Raw genomic sequence first — 25,234 nt, forward strand, 5'->3', positions numbered from 1 at the left:
GATTGCGTTTTGTTGTGGTTCTGTCCTGGTTTCAGCTGGGATAGAGTTAAACTTCTTCGTAGTAGCTAGTATGGGGCTATGTTTTGGATTTTTGCTGGAAACAGTGGTGATAATGCAGAGGTGTTCTAGTTGTTGCTAAGTAGCATTTACACTGGTCAAGGACTTTTTCAGCTCCCCGTGCTCTGCCGGGTGCACAAGCAGCTGGGAGGGGCACAGCCAGGACAGCTGGCCCAAACTGACCAAAGGGATATTCCATACCATGTGACATCATGCTCAGTATATAAAGCTGGGGGAAGAAGAAGGAAGGGAAAACGTTTGGAGTGATGGCGTTTGTCTTCCCAAGTAACCGTTACGCGTGATGGAGCCCTGCTTTCCTGGAGATGGCTGAACACCTGCCTGCCCATGGGAAGTAGTGAATGAATTCCTTGTTTTGCTTTGCTTCCACGCGCAGCTTTTCCTTTACCTATTAAATTGTCTTTATCTCAAACCATGAGTTGCCTCGTTTTTACTCTTCCAATTCTCTCCCCTCTCCCACCAAGGGGCAGTGAGCGAGCAGCTGCGTGGTGCTTGGTTGCTGACTGAGGCTAAACCACAACAGGTTTCTTTTCTAAATGAGGATGAGGGATTTCAGCTGTATAACTCACAAATTGTATAAATCAAATTATCTAACTAACTTTGCTAGATGAAGCTTACTGCACAACCCTAGCAATCCCCCACTTCCCTTTGTGTTTTTGCCTCACTGTGGTTGTTGTCTTTCCTGCTATTGCCTGAAAGATGACCCTGCAAGGTGTCGCCGCTGCTAAGTCCCAGCCCAGTAGGTAGAGAGAATGCAAACAGCAAGCATGAAACAGTTCCAGCCTAGACGGAAAAGAAAGTTAACTTCTTCTGGTTGGTACATCCACAGGATGCCATTGGCTCTGTTTCTCTTTTTTTCAGTTCTGTGATTTATAGAGAAAGACTAAGAGGCTCTTTCTTTCAGATGTCTAGAGCATTGCCTGAAATTTTGGGACTGACAGGCAATTCAACAGATGGCAGGATTTGGATGCCCAAAAGGGATTAAACCACCCAGGATGTTAAACATTAGAAGGGTGTCTCAGCATATGGCTTCCTGTCTTTCTCCTTCCCCTTCTTCCCAGAGCAAGGAGAACCTTTCCAAAAGCTCTTTCATTTCATGGATGCCACTGCAAAATATAATAGTGCATGCTGTATTCATGACATCTTTCATATGGAGGATTTAATGGGCAAAGCTGTGCTTTGTGTAGCAAAAGTAACGTCTTCATTCAGCCAAAAAAAATGTGCTCGTACCACTGTGCCATGTAGTGATTTCCGAGATGCTTATAAAAGAAGCCTTCTCTTCAGGCTAGAATGATAGAAAGTGTTTGACGCTCTCACACGAAACTGCAGCAGCAGATGGCTGACTTCTGTGGCACAGCGCTCACCCCAGGAGAGCATACAGCTTTCCTAACCCTGTTCAGCACTACAGCCTGTTCTCCACATTTCACTATACTGTTTTGCTACTATTGACTTGCAGTGCTACAGGTCAGAAGCCATTAAAAAGCCTGATACAATAACAATTTATTTAATTTCTATTTTTAAAACACTTTATAATTTGTTGACTACTTCCTCATATCCGCCAAGGTGTACTTGATGCTTATGTGCTATTAAAAACAACCTGTCTCACCCCTAGAGAAGAGAGGCCCCTCACACACCATGAGATACAACAACAAAATAGGGTGCTGCTCCCTCAACCCACTGACTTCAGACTAAACTTCCTTATTTAATTCTGACTTGTGAAATTGAATGTTTTCACGAGACAGACAGAACCACTAAAGACATTTTCTTCTGCTTTTGCTTGTTTGTTTTTTAAAACAGATTCAAAACAGTTTCAAAACACTTCAGACACTGAATCCAGCAACTGCTTCCAAAAAAATCCAAGCAAACAGATATAAACCACTATTAAGGCAAATTATTTATTAAAAAAGAAATATTTATTTGGTGCAGTGTTTACATGCAAGATAATTGCATTTCAGTACCAAAAGACTAGTAGAGTCACTTCATTCAAAAGATCTATCCTTCTTAAGAAAATTGTCTTCGTATGGCTTTTTGATCCTCTGTACTATGATTATAAATTATTTTCAAAATCCTAGTTGAGGTGGCAGTCTGATATTAATTACATTTTGCTAAAAACATACGTGCAGATACATAAAGGAGAGCTCTAAGGAATTAAAAGCCAAATGCAATAAATGAGGTAGTTCATCTGGTTACACAGAAATGCAGAGTCACGTTTCTTTGTATAAAACATCCAGCCTCTGTACGTGTGTCTGCAATCAGAGGTCTATCACTAGGGACACAGCCTTACGGAAAAACTTTGCCCTTTGCCTTTCACAGCAGGGAGAGTTCAAGAGTCAACCTCGATATGCGCAGCCAGAGACCTCACCATCGGGTCACTTAACTCACTGCTTCCTGCTACAGCTCCGGAGCATCCCTCTCTGTGGCCTACGCCAAGAGTGACAGCAGGTCTTGCCCTTCTAGGGTTCAGAGCAGCTTAAGGCAGAACAGCACTTTTTAATTTCTGATTTGGATGACTGCTGTGTCGAGATCCTGAGGATTTTTAACTACCTGAATATACAGGGTTTTTTTCTGTGCTTCTACTGTAGTGCATGAAAACTTCCCTTCATATATACCAAAAGACATTTATTTCTTTTTAAATTGCCAACCAGCAGCTCAGAGATTCAACGTCCACGTTACTTAACATTTAATTTAAAACACCACTAAACCAACTGTCTCAGCATCCTGCTACAAAAATCTTAAATTAAATTGTGATTAAAATTGCCATTATAAACCTGTACCTGATTATCAGGTGAAAGGTACTCAACTAAAGAGAGACATTTCAGCAAGCAGTTGACAGAGCGTCTTTCTGCCAGGCACCACAAGAAGAAAGGTACTCATTGTGATAATGCTTCATTGATTAAGACGAGTCACTGTAGCCAGCACAGAACCGAGTGTGCAATCCTTCATGTTATTTTTGAAAAGAAAATTCAAAGAGGAAAAAAAAAAATCATTTGCAAAGTGAATAAATATCCCAGGCACCCATGGCTTCATTTATTCTTCTCAGAAATGTCAGTCAGCAAGAAGGACAGACAGTGTTGTCATCTGTTTGCCTGTTTAAAAAACAAAACAAAACAACAAAGGTTCTTCTGACAGACTGTCTTATCAATTACTTGGATGCTTCAACAGAATAGCTTCATTAGCAGACAAGTCACATTTGTCTATTTTTATAGATAAAATCAAGTTTCAGTGTTTGGGACATTAAGAATTATTAAAAACACCCAAATGTTTACCTGCATATTTTTATGAATCCAGTCTGTAAACACAGTCATATTCCCATACACTCCAGGTCTATTGGGACTAGCACAGCCAGTTCCCCAGCTGGTATCTCCAACCAGCCACCACAAGGAGTTTTTCTGAGTTACTAGCGGACCTCCACTGTCACCCTGCACAAATACAAGCATATCATTAGCCACCTGGCCACCAGGAAAGACACAATCCACTTCACTTCAGGAGTACAGATGAAGTTTCAAAAAAGCTAACCACCATTTTAAAGTAGTTACTAAAACAAAATGTGATGGCAGTTACAGTATTAAATGATGGCTGCTTGCAAGAGGGATGAAAATTGTTTGCCCAAAGCACTAAATGAGATAGGCATTATTGACTTTCTTGTTCACAAGCATAATGCTATGGTATTTCTGTGATTATGAAGAGCATTCGTTCAGTTTCAAGTACCAGATAACAAAACATCCTTAAAGCATTAAAAAGGACTACCTCACCCTCTTTGGGTATTTAGCAAGAACTCAGCACTGGCAGCCATTCAGAAAATAAAAGGGAGAGCTTTTGCTTCAAAGGGATGCACCACAAAAGGAACTAGAAGTCCAACCAAAACAGTAGGGTTGGCCTGTTTTTTTGTTTGGTTGTTTTTTGTTTGGTTGGTTTTTTTTCCACAGGTTCTGTTTGTAATTAAGATATGATTAAAAAAGCCTGTTGGTAAGACCACAAAAACAATCAGTTTGTTATTAGCTGTTAATTAGGAATAATTACCTGACAGGAATCAGTTCCTCCTTCTAGATACCCAGCACAGATCATTGTAGGAAAAATCATACCATTATAGATAGAGGCAGAATTACACCTAGAGCGTTCTATTAAGGACACCTTAGCACAATTCAACCTATTTGATGTTTTACCTAAAATTGAAACATGCACAAAAACACGAAGACAAAATTAGTACAAGCATCATATTACATTGCTATTACAAATCCCAGCAGCTAACACTGTTCAAGATGAAATAAACTTACTAGAAACATTGGGATGGACACTTTGTGCCCATTCCACAGAGACAACTGTGACACTAAAACTCCCTTTCAAGAGGTCAAAGAGTTACCCTGCTTTGCTGTCAGTGTGTGTAAAGCAAGAGAGCATGGCACCTACCTGCCTACTCCAGCCTCAAATCAATTGTGTTATCTACAGGGCTATTAAAAGCACATGAAGTCTGCGAGAGACGAAGAGGACCTCCCCTCAGTTTCATGGTCCAGCACAACCTGCCAGCAAGTCCCATATTCAGGGTCCAGCTTCCCCAACACTCCCCTCCCAGTACCTACCCATACTGAAAGAAATCTTTTCTCCCTTTCCTTTTCACTTACAAATTTACTTGCATCATGCTATTTTAGCTTGAAGTGGTAGAAAAGGCAGGCTCCTGCCCTTTCCCATGTCCACAATGGACTGGCTTGGCATACAGCTACCCTTGTTACAGGACAAGTGGCCTTGCTAGCAGGGGCACAGAATTACTTCCTCTGTTAATATTTCTGGCCCCTCGTACTGATTTAAGGCTCCTTTGCCGTCTGCTGGATGCAACATATCACAACTTACTTTGTAAATATTAGGGGCTGTAAATGGGTAAAAAAAAAAAGCATATCAACAGGTCTGGCTCAAACTGCCCAATCAGCCCATGCAACAGTTATTCATAGACTGAAGAGGACTGGTTTAGCATAGAATCATAGAATCGTTAAGGTTGGAAAAGACCCTTAAGATCATCAAGTCCAACCGCTAACCTATCACTGCCAAGTCCACCACTAAACCATATCCCCAAGCACCACATCTACATGTCTTTTAAATACCTCCAGGGATGGAGGAGACTCAACCACCTCCCTGGGCAGCCTGTTCCAATGTTTGACAACCCTTTTGGTGAAGAAGTTTTTCCTAATATCCAACCTAAACTTCCCCTGGCGCAGCCTGAGGCTATTTCCTCTCGTCCTATTGCTTGTTACTAGGGAGAAGAGACCGAGCCCCACCTCACTACAACCTCCTTTCAGGTAGTTGTAGAGAGTGATAAGGTCTCCCCTCAGCCTCCTCTTCTCCAGACTAAACAACCCCAGCTCCCTCAGCCGCTCCTCACAAGACTTGTTCTCTAGACCCTTCACCAACTTCATTGCCCTTCTTTGGACACGCTCCAGCACCTCAACGTCCTTGTAGTGAGGGGCCCAAAACTGAACACAGTACTCAAGGTGTGGTCTTTATGTAGAAGACCAAAATATTCCAGAGCCACTCTTTACCTCCTTGGTGCTCTGCTCCCCACCCAGATATCCAGCATGGCTGATCAGGCTGGAACATCATTCCTGGATTAGGCAGACAAACTGGCTGGACAGTATCTACAAAACAAACACAGTAACATCTGTAATGCCAGGTGTCCAGACATAATTCAAAATAAACTCATATGAAATATCTCAGCATGACCACCACTTAAATACATACACACCATGCATTTCCTCTGCGCTTTACCTTCCTTGCAAATAAGCAATACTGGGCATGCAGGCAGCAGCAGAAAGCTTACCAGCTGCCCTTTCCCAGATGGCGACCTAATCTTCACCTCAAAGTGAGGAACAAGCACAGTTAATGACTCTAGCTCAATTCATCAGGCTAACTAGAACGATTAACACTAGCTCTTCTGATCAGTAGAGTACAAAGAAGAAAAACTTCTGACAACTACCTCTCCACATTCTCTTTGCAAAACGCTGCTGAAAATAATCACAATAAAAGCAGGATTCAATGCCTAAATACAAGAAGCATGAAACACAAAAACCCAGTAACCCAACCTCCCTGCTCTCAGCAGAAGAGCCCCTCCAGATTACTTCTAGTAGCTTTAAACTGATGCACTGATATATAAAGGACCTGTACACAAAAAGCACTTCAAGTTTAAATAATGGTTTGTCCTCTGTTTTTTACTGCATGCTTACAAACAACCTACATCTACTTTTAAGAAAGGAACTTCTTGGTTTTGGGGTTGGTTGGGGCTTTTTTTTCCCCGATTGTTATTTGATGTAACTTCATTTAGGGTTTAGTCAGCTGGTCCACTACTACATACCGAGACTGCACATAAAGGAGTGACAATACTTAAGTACCATACGGCGTTCTGGGGTAAAAGTACATTATTGAGACGAGCCCAAACTCCCTTACCACGTACTAGATTTAAACAAATCCTACTTAGAAAATCAGAGGGTGTGCCCTCTGTCTTCACCTCTACGGTGTCTCTACCCACATTTTGTGTTCCTTCTGTAAGTATCTACAAGGATGAACTTCAGAAGTTTTAAAAGATGTGCTCATTGCCATTGGATTTTTCCTTAAGAAGAGCAGAATACATACCAGTAAAACTCAGCAGCGTCTCTAACTTCATAAGGGCAACATCATTGTCTTTAGAATCTGTATCATAATCTGGATGGGAAATTATCTGTTTCACTCTGTATGCATGTTTTGAGAGCATCTCATTCTGATTCAGAATCCCAGCATAAACCCTCCAACTGCGCGGGTCAGAAAATTGTCTAAAGAAAAAAGAAAGATTAGAAGGTTTGCTTCTCTGGTAACGAGTCATGGATTATGACCTTCAAAAAATCGTCTTCAGAAACGGTAGTCAAATGCATGTGTGACCAAGAACACACATGCATTTGACTATGATTTCTGAAGAACAAGGTAAACAAATTGCAAGGCATCAAACTTTGGGAAAGCTTGGCTCTAGTTTCATAAATATAATCTATTTCAAAGATGATTTTTTTTTTTTTTTAAGTATTACTGTCTATCCCCCTTAGTCAATGTCCTCATTTCAGCTGATATAGAGCTAGTTTTCTTCTTAGTGGCTGGTATAGTGTTGTGGTTTGGATTTAGTATGAGAATAATGTTGATAACACACTGACGTTTTAGTTGACTAGTGTAAGCACTGCTCAACAAGGACCTTTTCAGCTCCGCATGCTCTGCCAGGTGCACCGGAAGCCAGGAGGGGGCACAGCCAGGACAGCTGACCCCAACTGGCCAAGGGGATATTCCATACCATACGACGTCATGCTCAGTATGTAAACTTGGGGCATTGGCTGAGGGGCAGCAATCACTGCTTAGGGACTGGCTGGGCACCAGTCAGCAGGTGGTGAACGGTTGCATCGCTTGTTTCTCCTGGGTTCTTTCTCTCTCTGTCCCCCTGCTCTGTTTCCCTTTTCATCACTATCATAATTATTATTGTTATTATTTCGACTTCAATTTTTAAACTGTTCTTATCTCAACTCACGAGTTTTCTAAATTTTGCTTTTCAGGTTCTCTCCCCCATGCTGCTGAGAGCAGGGAGGGTGCATGAGCAGCTGTGTGATGCTTGGTTGCCGACTGGGGCTAAACCACAACAGTCAATCAACACAGCATATTATAGTCTGAGACTGCAACACTGAAGTCTATTGATTTCCATGACTGAGGGATCAAGCAGTTATTTCTGAGGTCTCACGTCAGTGTATTCACATGTATTATCCAAAGCACGCAAGGGCAGCAGAAGCCAGAATTAGAAAAAAACATGATTTAGCGAAGGAATTTCACTAAATTCCTTCAAATTTGGGGGGTGGGGGTGGGGTGTTCGGTTTGGTAGGTTTTTTTACATATTGAGCATGCTTGCTTGTTGTAATTTAAGTAGTCCTTCATACTCCAGCACAGTTTATGAATGCTCAAGAGAAAACTTCCCCAAAAGTGTTAAAACTCCCTCCATGAGAACTGCCAAGGCTGTAGTGCTTGCAAGTCATCCCCCCTCAAAAAAAAAAAAAAAAAAAATCAAGGCTGAAAACTAGTTTTGTGCCAGCTACAGCTTGGTTGCTGTTCCTAAAGCTTTTGTATACTATGGAGCTCAAACCAGAAAACAAAGAAGGGATAAGATCATCACATGAAAATGAACACCTGCATTCCTTTCTCAAGGTTAAGGTCAAAGTTATTTTAACTTGGCTTAGCCTCAAACTGTGATCCAGCCAACCAACCGTTAAAAAGCGTTTTTGCTTAGTGGGTTTTCCCTTCAACAGAAGCTGCCACCTTTTCAACATATGTACACACATATTAAACACCTTTTAAACACTGTATGCAGCGTACCTCAGCTCTCCTTTATAGGTTAAAAATGTACAAAGCACTAGTTATTTTTCTTGTTGATGCTTATGTAAAGCGCTCCTTGGATAGGTATAAATCTACATTTAATACTGACTTGGGCTTTACTACCCTGTGGCATGAAGATACGAGGAAATAAATGGTACAGTCATCTTTAAATTGATCATATATACAGTTGTGTGATATCTGAGGGTTTGGGATTTTTTTTTCTTTATTTCCTTGTCTTTGTTTTTCCTTACAGTGTCATTCAACATCTTCATGAAAACATTGTACTGTCTGGCATTAAGTTTGGTGCCTTGAGTTTGCATCTTAACTTGGGTGCTTATCTGTGTCCAACACCACTGCCCAATTTAATTTCCACCTTTAACAAGTAAAATAAAATATTCTTCCTGCAGAAAGCAGACAGATGATCTGCAGCCAGCCTCCTCCAGAACAAATTTTCCCTTAAAACTTAAAAACCATACTACTACATAGACAAAATGCTGTACACCTAGCACCTGCATTTAAGGCAGGGGGGAGAGAGGAATGGTATTTAATTCAGTCTGAAAGCAGAAAGTTGGGAGCCTTAACTAAATTCGTGCATTTCAGCCTGAAGCAAGAAAAATTGCCATTCAGGAGACAAACGAGTGAGCTGGTCGCTCCAGTGCCCACACGGGTGAGACTCACCCTTCCACGCAGTGTGCTGCTGTCACTATCCACTGGTGGGTGATGATGGAGCCCCCGCAGACGTGGGCGCCCTGCACGTGGAGGCTGACCTGCCATGGCCACTGCCCCAGCATTGCCTCGCTGCCACCCACAATTCTGTTCATCATGTTCGCTCTTCTAGTGGACAGGCCGCACTCTAAGGAGTCAGTTACACACACAGAGGCATTAGTTAGAGTGAGCTGGTCTGGAAGATGCCTTCTGCAGCTCAGGCTTTGCTGCACTGTCTGACCGCTGCACTGTCTGACCTCTGCACTGCTGGTGTTCAATATGCCACAGCTCGGGCCCGGGCCCTGGACACCAAGATCTTGATTCTCCCATAGCCTAGATCCCCTTCGCATTGCAAGAGTCAAGATGAGTATTTGGTAGCTGCTACCCTCAGTTCACCACAAACCATTAAGTAGTGGTTCATTACACCTTTGAGTGTGGTGTTCAAGCATGTCTGGCAAGGCACACACCTTTGTGTTGTGCAACAAAACAGACAACAGCCAGGAGTCACCTTATGACAGCCATCATCATCAGGAAGCACAGCCCACCCAATGGCCGCATGTTGGAGAACTGATGCACCACAGATGTCCCACCACAGCTGCCAGGTGAGGACTACAGAGCTCCACTGCAGGCAAGTCATTTAAAGGAATCGGAGGCAGCAAAGACAAAGGCAACTGGGGATCCAATATCTTCCTTGTCTCCTCTCCCACACCCTGCTCCTTTGCACCGTTTGAAACTTGGGAATCAGAGTTAAATCATCTGCCCATCGTAAGACAGCCATTATTTATGCCAATTCAAAAGGATTTCCCAGCCAGAGCATTTCAAAACATGAACAAGCAGAAGTTTGAGAAACAAAGTCATGTACCTATGCAGCGCAGAGAAACCACATTTCCTGATGCACAATAATCACTGCAATAGAAATCAAAAAAACCAAACAGGATATTAGGCACACAGTGAAGCAAATGGTGGGCAAAGTTCACCCTCCAGCTGCTTCCTACCCTTTCCAGATACATGCCCTACCTTCACCCTCATCTTCCTGCTGAGGGGTCCCTCCCATCTTCATTCTCTACACTACCCTACCAGCAACCATCTGGCCTCCACCGTCTCTTGCATTCACCAAAACTGTCTTGTGGAAGACTGCAGTCACCAGTACAAAAGGTTTGTAAGCCTACTGAGGAGCAAGATGAATAACAGCATGAGAAAAAGTTGAGCTGATTTACTAAGTAGTTGTAGAAGAACCTAAACAAGGGAGCTACGGGAACTTTGCTGGCACAGCACTCTACAGGTTTAGAAACTAGACGGTTTAGAGTTGTTTGATGAGACTAAAAATACTTTCCACAGGAAAAAATCCATTTTGCATGCTGTGTGTTCACATGACTGGAAAAAAAAAGCTGTACCAGCTGCTGCGAATGTGTTACTGCTGGTAGCTATTGTCACCATACAGAAACTCCTCTTGATGGTCAAAGAGCCTTAGAAAAATATCTGTGACATGGCAAGCTTCTAGAGAACATGGAGGGAACAAGTTGGGACATCATCTCTTTTAAATGAGGTGAGGAAGGCTGGAAAAGTGACAGCTGTGTTTTTAAATAGGAGGCAGAACAGTTGCTGAAATCAGATTGAAAAAAAGTCTCTTTCCCTCTAACAATCCCCGTTGAAAGATGTGCTTCTGTCACGCTATGGGCAGAAGCTACAGTTCTTACAATAGCTAAAAAGACCCTGAAAAAAAGGAAAGAAGTTTAATACAAACAAAGATACCTGCTATACAGCTTTTTGTACAAGTCTATATTCCCAGAACTTGTGTTCAACTTCATGTAGCTTTTAAAGCTGCCTTCAGTTGCTACTCCTCCACTGTAGTGATACGTATCTCTGCAAAACAGAAATTATATTAGGAAATCCAATAGTTTCCATTTTCAAACAAGCAATAAACTGTGCCAAGCTAGAGTTTCTGACATGAACAACACTAAAAATAATTTTTTAATTAAATGCCAGTGTTGTAGTATAGTGTCAGAGACTCAGATTCTTTAAACATTTGTCAAGTTTTGTTTCCCAAATAGTTACTAAATTAAAGTAATATTTCTATCTAATCTGCATACGTGGTAGGAATCTTCAGACTCGTGAAAAGGGGCAAGATGAAGAGATGCCTTTGCTGGCACATTTACACAGCATAGCAGAGTTCAGGTCCAGAAAGTCATGACAGCCACGTTTCTGTGTGACAACGACAGGGGTGGCAAGTGCTGCTGTTCCACCAGACCTTCTAGCTGAGGACCAGCTCTGTGTAGTTGCTGCTGGGCTGTCTTACTGGAGTTGGAACTGCTGCAGTCATTGTCAGTTCATAGACCTTAATTCAGAGCACCACAACGCAGTGTGGGAACACGCAAGTTCTGCCTGCCTGGGCAATAAATTCACTCCATTACTCCATGCGTACCAGAAGACACCATTTTCCAACTGTATCGGAGAGAGGCAACATCAAATATTTCAACCGCAGAGGAACCTAGGCTATGCCGTTATGTGGGGATACTGTGGGCAGCACTATGGGCCACTAATATTTATGGTGATCTTCCACAGGAGCTGGTGTTATGTATGTCCTCAGAAGACCAAGGCTTTCCATGTAATACTGGTGATGACAGGATAAGTCAGACTAGAAGTTACCAAGCAATTATGATGATCTGCTACCAACTGAAGAGAGCTCTGGAAGATGGTTGTGAGTGAATGTATTAGACACAAGTGACCCCACTGAGTAACCACTGCATGCGTGCCAGACCCCGCTACCTGGAGCAACATTTCATTTTGATTCTGTAACAGCTACCATCGTTAAAATTGGACCCACCTGGGTTCAAAAGAACTAGATCACAACTGCTTTTTGTTTCAGATACACATGCTTAAAAATGGCAAGAGACAAATTTTAACCTTTCTTTGTATGTGCAAAGGCTGACGAAGGTTAGACTTACACAGTGTAGCCCATGTCTCTACATGCAATCTTCCCATAATTGTCAGTCCAGTCATCTTGACAAACAGGATACCAGGATTTGTTGACATGTGAATAAACTTCCAGGATAAAGTTTGGTCCAAAAAGTCTAACTGCCAGAAATGGAAGAAGAAAAAAAAAACTGAACGAAGAACACCACACGCTATGTTACTGCTCTTATTTACTTATAAGTATTGGTATCAATAATATTTGCTTGTATGTATGAACTGGTGTTAATTTACTGCTGCCTTCTACTCAAATTCTGAGTAATATCACGGACAAAAATATCTCCATGACTTAATTCTTTTGTGTGAGGCAATTTAAGAACTACCAGTTTTAAAACGCAAGGGTACAATATAGTGTTCATCTTTTCATTTCAGCTTTTATGCTCAAAATTATCTTTCACATTCTACCACTGCAGAAGATTGTAATAGCAAGTCTTCCCTTATCTTTTACCTACACAACCATACATTTTTTAACATCTCAATATAAAATATAACCTATTTACTATATTTACATTATATCTTAATACACCAAATTTCTTCAGACAGGTGCTTGTAGAGCAAGAATGTAACAAGGAGCAATTAGCTCTGATATTCCATGCCCCATTATGTATTTATTTGCACAATAATTTCATATAAAATAGTTCCCACAAAAGAAGAGACTGAACAAGCTTTTCCAAAAACCCATTATTCAATGAAATGAAGAGGAACAGCTTTAAAGCATATGCCAGTAAATGTTAACCCTGCATAAGGCATGTGCAGAATAAAAGTTCCCAGAGAGAGAATAAGAGCACAGCCAGAGTTTTCCAGAGTGGCACTGGCACAACACAAGTGTTAGAAACAAGATACTACACCTTTAGAATGGACAAATCAATGATGTCTCCACCTTCAGCTCTGCACTAAAACTTCCCCTGGCACCTTTTCAGTTGGAAACACTGATCAGACCAGGCTTTCTTACACAAAGAAGTTATGAAGTAGTTGAAGCTTTTATTGGGAGAATGAGGAATACGAAATATGTGGAAAAAGATAAGCCTGGCTGAAGACCACCAGATTTATGTTATCACCTGAAGTTCTACTAAGTAGTCAATGAAGACTGTTTATTCCAGAGACAATGTTACATTCAGTTTTTCACAAACCCCATTCAAATTAAAAGGTAATATTTTAAAAACTGATTCAAAGTGAAGACAGCTCAAGCCCCTGAGTCAGTCATTTTGTTTCAGCTTTTCAATCAGACTGTAAACAAACTGAATATCTAGATATATGCTTCAAAGCACTCAAACATCCCAAACCATTTTAGAGATATAACTTAGGCTAAAATGGCCCTATTGTAATGTAGGCAAGCTTTGGACAAGATATCTTGCTCAAAAAGTCTTGCAGTTGGCTGAAGGTTCCCCCACCTTGACTGCCAGCACTCACCACACCGGGTTTCATCCTCCCCGTTGGGGCATTGGATCACTCCATCACACCACTCCGAGGGCACCGTGCACGCTCCTGAAGATCCACACTCTGTTAAGGAGCCGAGACAATGGTTGTCTACTGCAGGGAGAGAGCAACACAGCTGTTAAGCCAAACATCAGCTTAGCCTCAGGTGACAACTGCCAACTCTCATCTTAAGGAGTATTCCGCTTTGATAGACCAAAACATCAGAAAGAGCTCTTAAACTCAGAGATGGAAGGAGACCTAGCCTGACACAACAGAAGATGCATTGCTCTGTCCTTTACATCACTTGTCAGATTAAGTCACTGATGCAGCTGATTGGATTTTATCCACTGCCTCCTCTGAATAAGCAAGCACCATTAAGTTGTCTAAAAGGAGTCAGCTTTACACTGACAAAGCATAACACTTATAAACAGAAAAGAAGAAAGTGATTACTCCAATTACATCCTTTTGCTGCCATTTAAAACAAGATTACATTCACCCTCTATAAATCGGAGTGAGTAAAAAACCAAAACTACTAAGAACACAAAGTGTCATCCTAATAGTTTTAAATATTTTAAATAGTTTTAAAACTCCTTTCTCTCTTCCTTTATTTTCCTGCACAGAACAGAAAGGAGAGGCTCCTAAAAACAGAGCAAATTGTTTTTTAGTTTCCTCTGAAAAGTGGCTTTCATTGAAAGGGAAAGTAAGACAGCACAAGACAAACTTCATCTAAGCCGAACAGAATTGCTCTAGCCCAGCCTCAGAACTCGGTCACCCCAGTTGGTGATGACTTCCAAGGCAAACATATCATCTGTGGTATGGCTTACAGTGGTGAGCCAGGCTGGGCTCACACAACGTTAACACACTTCCAAAGCAAAAGCCTCACAGAAACAAATGAACAGATGTGAATTACTTCTGCTCCAAGAGAGATCCCATTTTACCAAAATAAAACATATCTTGATCATACACAGTCTTGCAGTTAAGGTATTCAAATTTACGTCAGTCTCCTTCCTTCACTTGAAATAAAGTGAAGTTCAAATTTGGAACAGAGTTCCATTTTAGAGAGGATGCACAGCAGTGACTTCCCTAATGAAATGCACCGCAGAATGTGTTGGTCACAGACAGTCACGTGCCAGCTATCCCCCAGGGCAAAAACCCTTGCAAGAGATCAGACTACTCTTTACTAACAGTTACGGTGCTGTGCAGTTGTACTGCACCAGCTTTTCCAGATAGATTGGAGCTTTCCAGAGAAGGCATCTGAATAAGCTGCTCCAGAAGAGTCAAAAAGCTGATGACATCACTTAATGTCAGAAACATATTTACTTGATGAAGGGAAAGAGAAGTGACAGCAGCATTGTCATTAAAAAGAAGCAAAGGGAAAAAAAAACACCCCACAAGCAAAATTGAACCACTAGGAAGCAATATTAGTTCATGTCTCGGGAGATGGGTAACAAACACTTTTCTGTCCTTAATTCAGCATAAAATGGAAGATAAGAATGTATATTTCTAACTTCAGAAGTTTAATATCTCTTTTCTTTCAGAACAACAAAAAAAAAGTTCTTACCATAATACCAGATGAAGAAAGCAGCAATTGCACAACAAATAACTACTAAAATGGATAATATAATTACTAGGATTTTCTTTACACCTGCAACAAAAGCAATGAGAAAAAGAGAATTTAGATTCACAAATAAGGTCATTTCCAGCCACCAGCACGATCTATTTCCTTGACATTAAAAAGAGACTTTTTTTTGCCAGACAGACTTTTCTCCATTTCACCACCCTTCCTTCAAATCACCCACGTTCTTGTCCAGTTACACCGACATCCCAGCCAGCTATTACTTCTCCGTCCCTGGGAAGGTGGCTCCTTCAATATAGGAGCCAGAAGGGAAAATGCCTTTTATTTGTTATCTTACTTTGGAAGACTTCAAGTCTAAAATTGGAAGAAATCCTGACAAAACTTACTTGACGCACATATTATCCCAGACGAATGTGCTACTGGCCTACTCGGCAGATGGGTATTAACTCTTGGGACGTAGCTTGGCACTGACGGAGCGCTTGTTGAGGAGTACTGTGGATACAGGTTAGCACCTACTGGCTGCCTGGCAGAACAGGTGTTTTCTGGCTGAAAGCCATGATTTTCATAGTATGGCGGCTGACCCTAAATTGTAATGTTGAGGGGAAGGAAACAGGAGAAAATTAAAAACAAGAGGCAAGAGTTCAGTTAGAACAACGTAAGTTTCAGATGCCATTTACATTCAGAACCCTACTAAGTAATTCTGCCAATGCAGAAATACACCACCCATACATACACATACTAATGACTAGAGATTTAGAGTACATGCCTAATATCTTGCACTTCAAATAATAAAGAAAAATAACAGAGAGTGAGGCTGGAAGGCGTATTAAGAGCTCAGTTTGCTGATCCAAAGTAACTCAATGTAAGAAGAACTCTTGAACCCAGCCCTCCAGCTGGCCACACAAACCATTGCACTGGAACATCTGACAGGGTGGAAATAAGCAGCAAGGACAGTTTTAGGCAGTACCATCCTCAAGAGAAATGCTGACAAGTAACAGCCTTTGTTTTGCAGTTGTCCAAGTCTAGGATAAATGCTTACTGCCCCATTTTGTCCTATGACACCACCAGGTATACCTTAGCTACCTCTGGAACACACTGGCCTACAACAGGTTGTGGAATATTTATCCTGGAAGAGCTGTAAGAACTAGTTAGAAGCCATTCCAATCCACCCCTCCAAAATAAGCTTTAAAAGCATATATCTCTCCCAGGAGTATCTGAGCACTTGAAATACTAGTTAATTCAAGCCTCTGCCTTCCAGTATATCTTTCCTTTTTTGCACAAAAGAAAACACAACAAATATTCCACATTAAAAACTTCTTAACCAGGACATCACTCAATAGGCTGTTACTCCTAAAGAAATAAAGCTTCATTAAAAAAAAACTTAAGAGGAATATTTTTAATATTTTGTTTACTTACTACAGGAGAGGTCATCTTTCCTTTGTCAGCAGTACTGAAACAATTCAAGTGTTTGGAACTAAAGCATGAACCTATATTTAAAAAAAAAAAAAAAAACAAACAACAGAAAAAAAAAAAACACCACACAGAAAACAATCACAACCAGAAGCTTTGTCCACATTTCTTGTTGGTCTTTCATTTGGAAAAACGCCAAATCGGGGTGGGGGGGAATACGGAAGTATTTCAAGAGACAGTACAAATTAAGGTGCAGCAGGAAATAGGATCTCAATATCCTCTCAATACAGCCTTGAGGATTATACAGTGGCAACTATTCATTAACACGAGCGCCACACAAACTGAGAAGATTAAGTTAGTGCTCACCCTCGCTGACAGAATGAGAGTTAAAGAATATCCTGGCAACAATCCACATGGTGTCAGTACCAAGTTCAGGTCCTCCTGCCTCTCTCAACACTTACTCATGTATCCCTCTGAGGTTTATGACACAGAACGAGAATATGAACAAAGCATCAGGAAATACAAATTCAGCTAACTCATTTGACAATGCCACGGCTAGCAGCCCCACAAGCCACATCTTTTTCACTCTTATGTGTTGAAAACAGTTGTTTTCTTTGTTGTGTGTTGTAGCCATCACACCAAAAAAAGGGAGAGAAGCATGGCAGGGAAACAATATGCCATGCCAATACAAAAGTTTTTCAGACAGAGTAAGAGAGGAGCTACATCCAATGTTTCAAGCATATAGCAGTTTATTTTAAAGTTAAACATTAACATTAAGTAAAACCACAGATTAGCAAAGACACAAGAAACAAAATATTTGCTGCCGCAGTTCTAAAACCGGCAGTTATACACCTCCACAAGCAATCATTTTAATAAATAATTTCATCTATTGAGTCCTTTCATAATGTTACTCTACATGAAAAAACGCCTAGGAAGTGCCTCAGTCATGCACTGAGAAATGCTTTTCTCCAGCTTGCAGAGCAGCACGCTGCACACAGGCACACCGCCATAACCCTGTTGAAAGCCATGACTATAAAGTGCAGTTGCATTAGGACACAGCATAATTCAGCCCAAAGTACAAGGTTATGTTTTAGAACCTGTACCAAGGTGTCATCTCACCCAAAACTAAACTGCAAGTGTCTTTGAAGCAGATTTCAACAGCAGCTTGGCACCTCGTGCAAATACTTTGTGACAGTTTAGGAAGGCTGATTCAGGTATTTGCTTATTAGCACTAGCAAAAAAAAAAAAAAGTAAATGATAATGCACTCTTGAACTCTTATTTGCATAGCAGACAGGTAAAAAACAAGCCTTACTACTACTTACAGTAAGTCCATCAGATTGGTGACTCAGGTTTCAGGACTTCTGCTTTATGTTGCATCCATCCTTATTCAGCTCTTCACAGCAGAGTTGGGAACTACAGCTCTGCCCAGCTTAGAGGACAAGCAACAAGTCAGAGGAAGATATTTTTATTCCTTGTTCTCTGAAAAGGAGGGGAGGGGAAAAGGATTAGGAAGTTTAGTGATAGCAGACATAAGAATGCTAGGTGGTGATTCTGAGGTAAGTCAACAGGTACCATGAACAAAGGAAAACATGAATATTTTTTATGTTGTCATTTGAAAGGCTTTGCAAATTGGCAGATGACAGCCTTCCTCACTCTTTTTTGGGGGGTTTATTTGGTTTGGTTTTTGTGGTTGTTTTTTGTTTTGTTTTGGGTTTTTTTGTGGATGGGTGGGGTTTTTGCTGTTGTTTTTGTTTGTTTGTTTTTAAATGAACTGAGGAACAAATATGCACCTGGGAAAACATAATCCGGGAGTGCAGCACAGACTGGGATCCACCTGGCTGGAGAGCAGCTCTGTGGAGAGGGACCTGGGGGTCCTGGTGGACAGAAAGCTCAACATGAGCGAACAGTGTGCTGCCAAAAAGGCCAACAGGATGCTGGGTTGCATCAAAAAGGGCATCACCAGCAGAGATAAAGAAGTCATCATCCCACTCTACTCAGCGCTTGTCAGGCCACACCTGGAGGACTGTGTCCAGTTCTGGTCCCCGCTATACAAAAAGGATGTGGACAGGCTGGAAGGGGTCCAGAGAAGGGCCACCAAGATGATCAAAGGACTGGGAAGCCTGCTGTATGAGGGTAGGCTGGGTTTGTTCAGCCTTGAGAAAAGGAGGCTCAGAGGGGATCTCATCACCACGTACCAGTACTTAAGGGGTAGCTGCAAAGAAGGTGGAGGCTCCCTTTTTACATGGAGTCACATGGAGAGGACAAAGGGGAATGGACACAAGTTGCTTTTGGGGACGTGCCGATTGGACACCAGAGGGAAATTTTTCACAGTGAGGACAGTCAACGATAGGAATAATCTCCCCAGGGAAGTGGTTGACTCGGCCACGTTGGACACCTTCAGGAGTCGCCTGGACAGGGTGCTGGGCCATCTTGTCTAGACTGCGCTCTTCCTAGAAAGGTTGGACTAGATGATCTCTGAGGTCCCTTCCAACCTGTGATTCTGTAATATGTCTGTTTCTTACCTGGCTTTCAACCATCACTCCCAATTTAGTTCTTGTCAACCTATTTCCCATACAGCTTCTGATTAATAACAGTTTTCTGTTACCACTCCACAAAACCTATGACAGGGAAGTCATAGGTACATACAAATTTCCATGGTATTACAAGTACACGTTTGCCAGTGTATTAAAACAGATTAAATTAATACTACTGGGCTCCTGTTAGTTTGCAAATGTTCAAGGCAAAAATTGATGCGTAGCATCCAATAATGGCATAGTCTAGTTTTCTTAAACACATCACCTACACACTTCAAAATGTTTTACAAATATGTCAAGGATACTGCCACAACTTCACAAATAAGGAAGCTGGGTCATAGAGAAATAAACTGACCTGTCAAACACTCGCCATCCCAACAACTATAGAGCTAGAAGAGACTGGTCTGTCTTATCTCAGTCCAATACTTTGGCCTCTAACTCACCTCACATATCAGACAGATTTAAATAAATCCCACATAAAAGTATCATAAGCCCACTCTGGTGCAGAAGCATTTAGGGGGAATGCACAACTATCCTTCCCTCCTACTGCAAGTTATTCCTCCTGATATCTGCCGAGCTATAATGGCACTTTACTGGGTACATGTGAAGAAACAAACCTCAAGAGTCCTTTGCAGTGAGCTGATGGAGTTGAAGGGTACAGAGATCCCCACACAGAGAAACAGGGATGGAGCTCACCCCCACAGCAGGCTTGAAGGTATGAGAGACAAGGCCCAGGGAGCCAGAGCCTTGCAGGTCAGCTTGCTAACACCTTCTAGCTTTGGAAAATGTATACCCAAATAACGAAAGGGACCCATCACTCATATGCAGTCAAGCCCCTGAATTTCTAAAACTTCAGTTGACTCCAATATGGATGGAGCAGAACCAGCATTTGGGCCTCTAGCAACACAGAAGGTCCAAAATTAGGTGTGCTTTCATTTCATAACTCTGAAACAAAAGAAATAACACTACTGTTTCCAATTACAGGTGAAAATTAAGAGTAATAAACCTATAGCCATCACTGACACAGTATACTGATTAACACAGTGAAACATACTGCCTCATAGCTCGCAGCTATTACTTGAAATAGCTTCTTCTCACATATGCCTTAGGAGTGTTATAAATAAAGTTCTGTCATGGGTCAGAACTATGTAATTTTTTCCAATAAAAGTTGTCAGAATGAAAAAAAAAAATTTAAAATATTAGATCAATTCAAAACAAATTTAATCCAATGGCTTTTTTAGTTTTTCTATGGATTTCTGAAATCAATTCTTTTTATGTAAGCAAAAGTTGCAGTAGAGTTGATCTGTACTTCATTTGATAACACACTACTTAATTAAATGTAAACTTCCTAGACTATTAGTTCTCCAAAGGCTTGTCCTCCTCCCTACCACAGTGACAGCCACTGTGTCCCCTAGACATGAAAAGTACCAACCACAGAGTCATGCCGCTCAGCTCTAAGTGGTCCTCACCACCACATCCTCCTGAGCCCCTCACCTCTCTACTTCTGGGCAAAGGTGGGCCTCTGCTTTTGCCTCCTTACAGCAGCATCAGGTCATGGCTCCTTTAGACTGCGCATGTCCTCTAGCCAGGAGCCAACATCCCAAAAAGACAACACAAAATATGAAAGGCAAAGAAACCATATAAAAATTTACCATAATTTTGTTAATGAAACCAGACTTGCTGGCTTTTACCCTACTTCTCCATGCCAGAAATAATAATGACACTTCCTGAGTACACACCATGTCGTAATTGTTAATTAAGGGCAGTACCACGCTTTCAAGGCATAGAGTTCCACAAGTACCCAAGCTCTATTAGTTTCCACAAGCTTTTATATCGGGGTCATTATATGTGGTTTCCATGCCTACATGCCTAAATTAATACGATGGAATCATTACCTTCAGATATCCTAATATAACACTGTGAATAGCACTTGGCCAATGAAGCCAGAGTTATAGTGGCACCGTATACTGCCTGTATTTGCATCTTCCTTCAATACAAATTTTGTGCTATTTCCTGAAACAGAAACATCGTTAGCTGTTTGCTGAGCTCTATGACAGGTATTGGCAATGGAAGAAACAATCACCAAAAAAGCCAAACTAGTTCTTCAGTTAGACCTAAGCAAAAGCAAGCACATGCGAACAAGTAAGAAGGGAAAGGACAGATGATTAAAAGCCAAGCACATGAAGTCAAGTGCAGCTTCTAAAAGGAGGAAGCATAAAAGCATTGAAACATTCTATGTGAACACTGACTAACACAGTGTCACATCCAAAAGATTAGCAGTTCCCTTTTTCCAGGTAAAGAAATACAGCACATGCAAGTGAACAAGCCAGCAAAACTGTAAGATAGCAAAGGAGTAACTCCAGTGCAAAGCTCAACCCTAAAGAAGGACAAGCCAACAAATGATGGCTTTTGTTGATGATGCTAGAAAGGAAGTATGCTTTCATTTTTTTTATTCCCAACCATTTTATGGCCAACTAGAAGTTTTGGTAGAGTAACCTTAAACATAATATAACCATGATATGAAGGTAGTGAGGAAAGGGAGGAGGGGGAACAAAAAAAAAAAAAAGAAGAGAGAAAACAAGCAAAGAGGCTATTCCAGATTCACTGACATGATCTTTTCATACACTGGGTGATTCCTACCTCTGCTACCTGGACAAAAGAAAAGAAACATGGTCAAGATTCCTATTTATTGAGCACCACTAAAAATTATCATGACTTGCAAATGAAGTAGAGAAAGGTTGAAAAAAATCCAGTTATGTATGAAAAAGCAAAGGAACTAAATAAGCATTTTTGTCTCATTTCATTAACAAGATTTCCTTGATAATTCTTCAGGAAGTAGTACTGGATGTTTTAATTGCAATAATTAAAAAAGCGAATGTAATGTACTCCACAGGGTAAAATTTATCCTCTGGAAGGAGTCTAAAACAAATCAACAAGCAACTGAGTGTCTCAGAGTCAACAAAATCAGGTTCCTACAATGTCCTGGCCTTTCAGCTAACCTTCTCAGTGAAGTAAGCTCTACTCAGCATGCCCATGTGGTAACATTGCACATCTTGCTAAGAACTATACAAAAGCTATGTAAATATTTGTATGAAAGGTTTCCACAAAGAGCCTTGGCATTCTTAGATTTCCTAAGAAATAGCTTTGAGGCTATTCTAGATTAGCTCCTAAAATATCATTAAACCATAGAACTACTAACCAACAGGTGTCAAAAAATGGTGCTTCTTGATAAGCACTACCAGCAGCTCAAATAAAGTCCACAACAGTATTCCTAAGGTCAGCAAACCAAGATTAATACTACTACCACTTGCAAACAGAGAAGGCATTTAGAAGCTCTGATCATAGCAGCGTCATTTCAGTTACAGGATGCTGTATTCATACTACGAATAATCGTCTGTTTTCTCTGAAAACAGATGTTACCATGAAACTCAACCTATCACAAGTATGTCCCATGCCTTTGTTAGGAGCAGTGGGGTGGAAAAGGAGGCTGAAAAGATGTTGCCTAGCCGAGTGGATGATGAGTGGCAGAAGATGCCACCAAAAAGCCATTTCTGAAATAGAAAGGACCAAAGGCCCAGAAAAGCACAGTTTTCTGGCACCGTAACAGATGGATCTATTGGTCAGGCAACAATTGCAGAGGCAACCATTGCCCACAGCACCCACTACCTCACGTGCACGGATCACAGCGTTGCCAGAGGATGCGGCAACAGCCAGCCTGGCATTTGAAAGCCTTCTTCCCCTACATTTTGTCCCTGGTTCTGCCTCTGCCCTTCTCCTTCCATGGCAAAAGTAAATAACCTCATCTTCTGGCAGTAAAATTCAAGTCTCTATCTACAGCACTGAAAGTCTCTGGCAAGGAAAAAAAAAGCTCTCAAGAATATTTGTTTACCATATTCAAGTTGCAAATTAATATTGGCTAAATAAGGCACCAGAAGGTACCCACTGCACAGAAAAATAAAAGCTAGCAATGTTAGTAAATCAGGCTTATTTAGATATTTGTCTAGGTCAGCTGTTTTCAACCTGTGAACTACAGATCCTGAGGAGCTGTAAACCACTTCCAAGGGGTCTATGGGAGATGAGAAAGAAAACCAAGCCTGCTGGCAGAAGGTTTGAACTTACTCCACAGAGAGGCTTGTATTGCGAGAGATAGGTTTAGGGATACACACATCAAAGACATGGGAGAATTACTGATGTAGTAGCACAGACAGCTGAGCTACTGGCATGGTACTGGAACTACTCAGTGTGGGCAGACCCTTGACTGACGCTGGAGGAAGAGCCCATAACTCCAGGACAGCCAAAAGAATTATTTTGACCAGCATCCTAGACTACTGTTTCACTTTGTTTTTTCATCAACATCCACAAACATAGTTTCAACACATTTCCATTTTCAGGCTAGACTAGTACAATAGATTTGCTCTAGGCTCATTCTCCTGTGTAGCAGTATAATTTTTAACACTGTAAGAATGAAAGGGAAAATAAAAAAAGGACATGTTAAGCCCTACTTTGACATCAAATTTTATCTTAGTCCACCTGTACACTGATATGCACATATAACAGCCACAACTGCAATCATTTCCTGGTTTCATTGATCTATGCCACAAACAACATCCATCTCTTCCCCCACCTAACACTGCCTTAGTTGATGCAAATCATCCTTCAGAGGTGAACCTGCTTCCTTTGGCTCTTTCTAAAGCACTAAAGACGTTAGTGTCACTTTACGAAGGGCAAACAGGGATACTTAGGACAAAGACATAACCTGAAAATGCTCTCTTAAATTCACTGACACTTACCCACCCAGAAATCTGAAGTGAAATTCGAGGTCTGGGTAAGCTATGATCGTCAGTAAAGCCACCTGAAGGGAGTTGTGGAGTGGGGCTGATGTCAGCATCCAAAGCTTTGGCTCTGAACTTCCACCGCTATGGCTCCCATGGGAAGGCACTCTATCAACAAAGTTACTCTTCCAAAATTACCTGACAAGTTGTGCAACTGTAACCAGCAGTTAGTGCTCTTGCAAGAAAGCAAAGCAGCAGTGACATCAACACACAATGAAGAGGCCCCAAACCTTGATACTCTTCTGGTGTATTCTCCATATAAGCGACTACTCGCTCCTTGACCTTGAAAAACACGATGCCTAAGCTCGCAGCATGCCGGTTCCCCTCATCGCAACGTGGGCGACCTCCACCTCGAGAAGTAGGAGGTGGGACAGCGGTGGCATGCGTGGAGCACCTCGCACCTTTCCTGCTGCGCCTCCTCGGATGGCCGCGCTCACTTCACGGCACCCATTCACCCCTCCTGCGCTACCTGGGCTCCCGTCCCGCCTCGCCCACCGGTCCGCGGGGAAGCGCAGCTTTTTCGCGCTGCACCTACCAGTGGGGAAACCGGCTCCGGAAAGGGGGCAACCGGGTAAGGCAGAGGGGAACACCGCTGAAAGGGACGAACTTATGTGCCTCCTCGATTTTATCAGCCGGCGCCCCCTTTTCTCGCTCTCGGGAGAGGCCGCCCCTCGGGGATCTCAGCGCCCGGCATCCTGCCCCGGGTGGGGGCCCGGCTCCCCACCCCACGGGACGGGGATTTTCAGGTGGCTCCGGGATCCCTCCGCACTCCCCGCAAAGCAAAGCCGAAGTTCTTTAATCAAAAGCCAAAACCGGCAGGCACAACCCGGAGCGGCCGGGAGGCCCCCCCACACACACACCTCGGGGCGACGGCGCCCCCCGGCCCCAGAGGTGGCTCCGCTCGCCCCGGGGGAGAGCCCGAATGGGCCGGGCCAGGCCGGGGGGGAGCGTCGCGCTTACCTGGGGCTGCCCCCGCCGGAGGGGAGCGGAGCCGAGCCGAGGCGAGGCGGGACGGGACGCTCGGAGCCGGGAGCAGCCGCTGGAGCCGGGGAGGAGTTACCGGTCGGGGGGAGCGGCGGGGAGGGGGCAGGTGCACCAGGTGGATGCGTCGCCCGGCCCCTTCCTCCCGCCGCCGCCGGCGGGGAGGAGGGCGCTGCCCGCAGCCCGCCCCGCTCGCCCCACGGCCGCGGGAGACGCCGCGGGTCTGGCCCGGGGGTGGCGGGGCGGCGCCCACCAGCCCTCCCGGGGATGGGGGGGGCCGGGCCGTGCCGTGCCGTGCCGGCGGCGGGGGAGCTCGGGTGGCCCTTCCTGCCCGCTGGGGACCCGCAGCCGCCCCCAGCCAGACCGCACCGGACTG

The 25,234-nt window shown here is 42.7% G+C and overlaps 1 protein-coding gene across 4 annotated transcripts; it reads right to left on the reverse strand.

Annotated features, from left to right (window-relative positions):
- Positions 1–1,951: 1,951 nt before the first annotated feature.
- TMPRSS2 (transmembrane serine protease 2) lies at positions 1,952–24,966 on the reverse strand. 4 transcript variants are annotated; one of them, XM_064472154.1, is made up of 15 exons: positions 24,838–24,966; positions 17,834–17,990; positions 16,517–16,587; positions 15,487–15,682; positions 15,086–15,169; positions 13,519–13,638; positions 12,084–12,213; positions 10,891–11,001; positions 10,001–10,044; positions 9,112–9,286; positions 6,691–6,866; positions 5,604–5,699; positions 4,096–4,238; positions 3,342–3,494; positions 1,952–3,161 (listed from the first exon to the last, which is right to left on the reverse strand). In XM_064472154.1, the coding sequence occupies exons 3-15, from the start codon at positions 16,529–16,531 to the stop codon at positions 3,150–3,152; spliced, it is 1,455 nt and encodes a 484-aa protein (XP_064328224.1). In that variant the 5' UTR covers positions 16,532–16,587; positions 17,834–17,990; positions 24,838–24,966; the 3' UTR covers positions 1,952–3,149. The 4 variants fall into 4 exon arrangements, with proteins under 4 accessions (XP_064328224.1, XP_064328242.1, XP_064328232.1 ...); XM_064472172.1 differs by lacking the exon at positions 24,838–24,966 and adding an exon at positions 24,413–24,434; XM_064472162.1 differs by lacking the exon at positions 24,838–24,966 and adding an exon at positions 20,478–20,669.
- Positions 24,967–25,234: the final 268 nt, after the last annotated feature.

Source organism: Phalacrocorax carbo, chromosome 1 (genome assembly GCF_963921805.1).
Source record: "Phalacrocorax carbo chromosome 1, bPhaCar2.1, whole genome shotgun sequence".
NCBI classification, from domain to species: domain Eukaryota; kingdom Metazoa; phylum Chordata; class Aves; order Suliformes; family Phalacrocoracidae; genus Phalacrocorax; species Phalacrocorax carbo.

Bases quoted from the DNA above. Each gene is read 5' to 3' on its own strand.
- TMPRSS2 (XM_009504600.2), bottom strand. From the start codon at position 16,925: ATGTGGATTGTTGCCAGGATATTCTTTAACTCTCATTCTGTCAGCGAG. The intron at 4,239-5,603 runs GTAAAGAGTGGC...TTTCAATTTTAG, and splicing joins GGGAGCAGAGCACCAAGGAG to GTAAAACATCAAATAGGTTG. The intron at 3,495-4,095 runs GTAATTATTCCT...GTATTTGTGCAG, and splicing joins GAGGAACTGATTCCTGTCAG to GGTGACAGTGGAGGTCCGCT.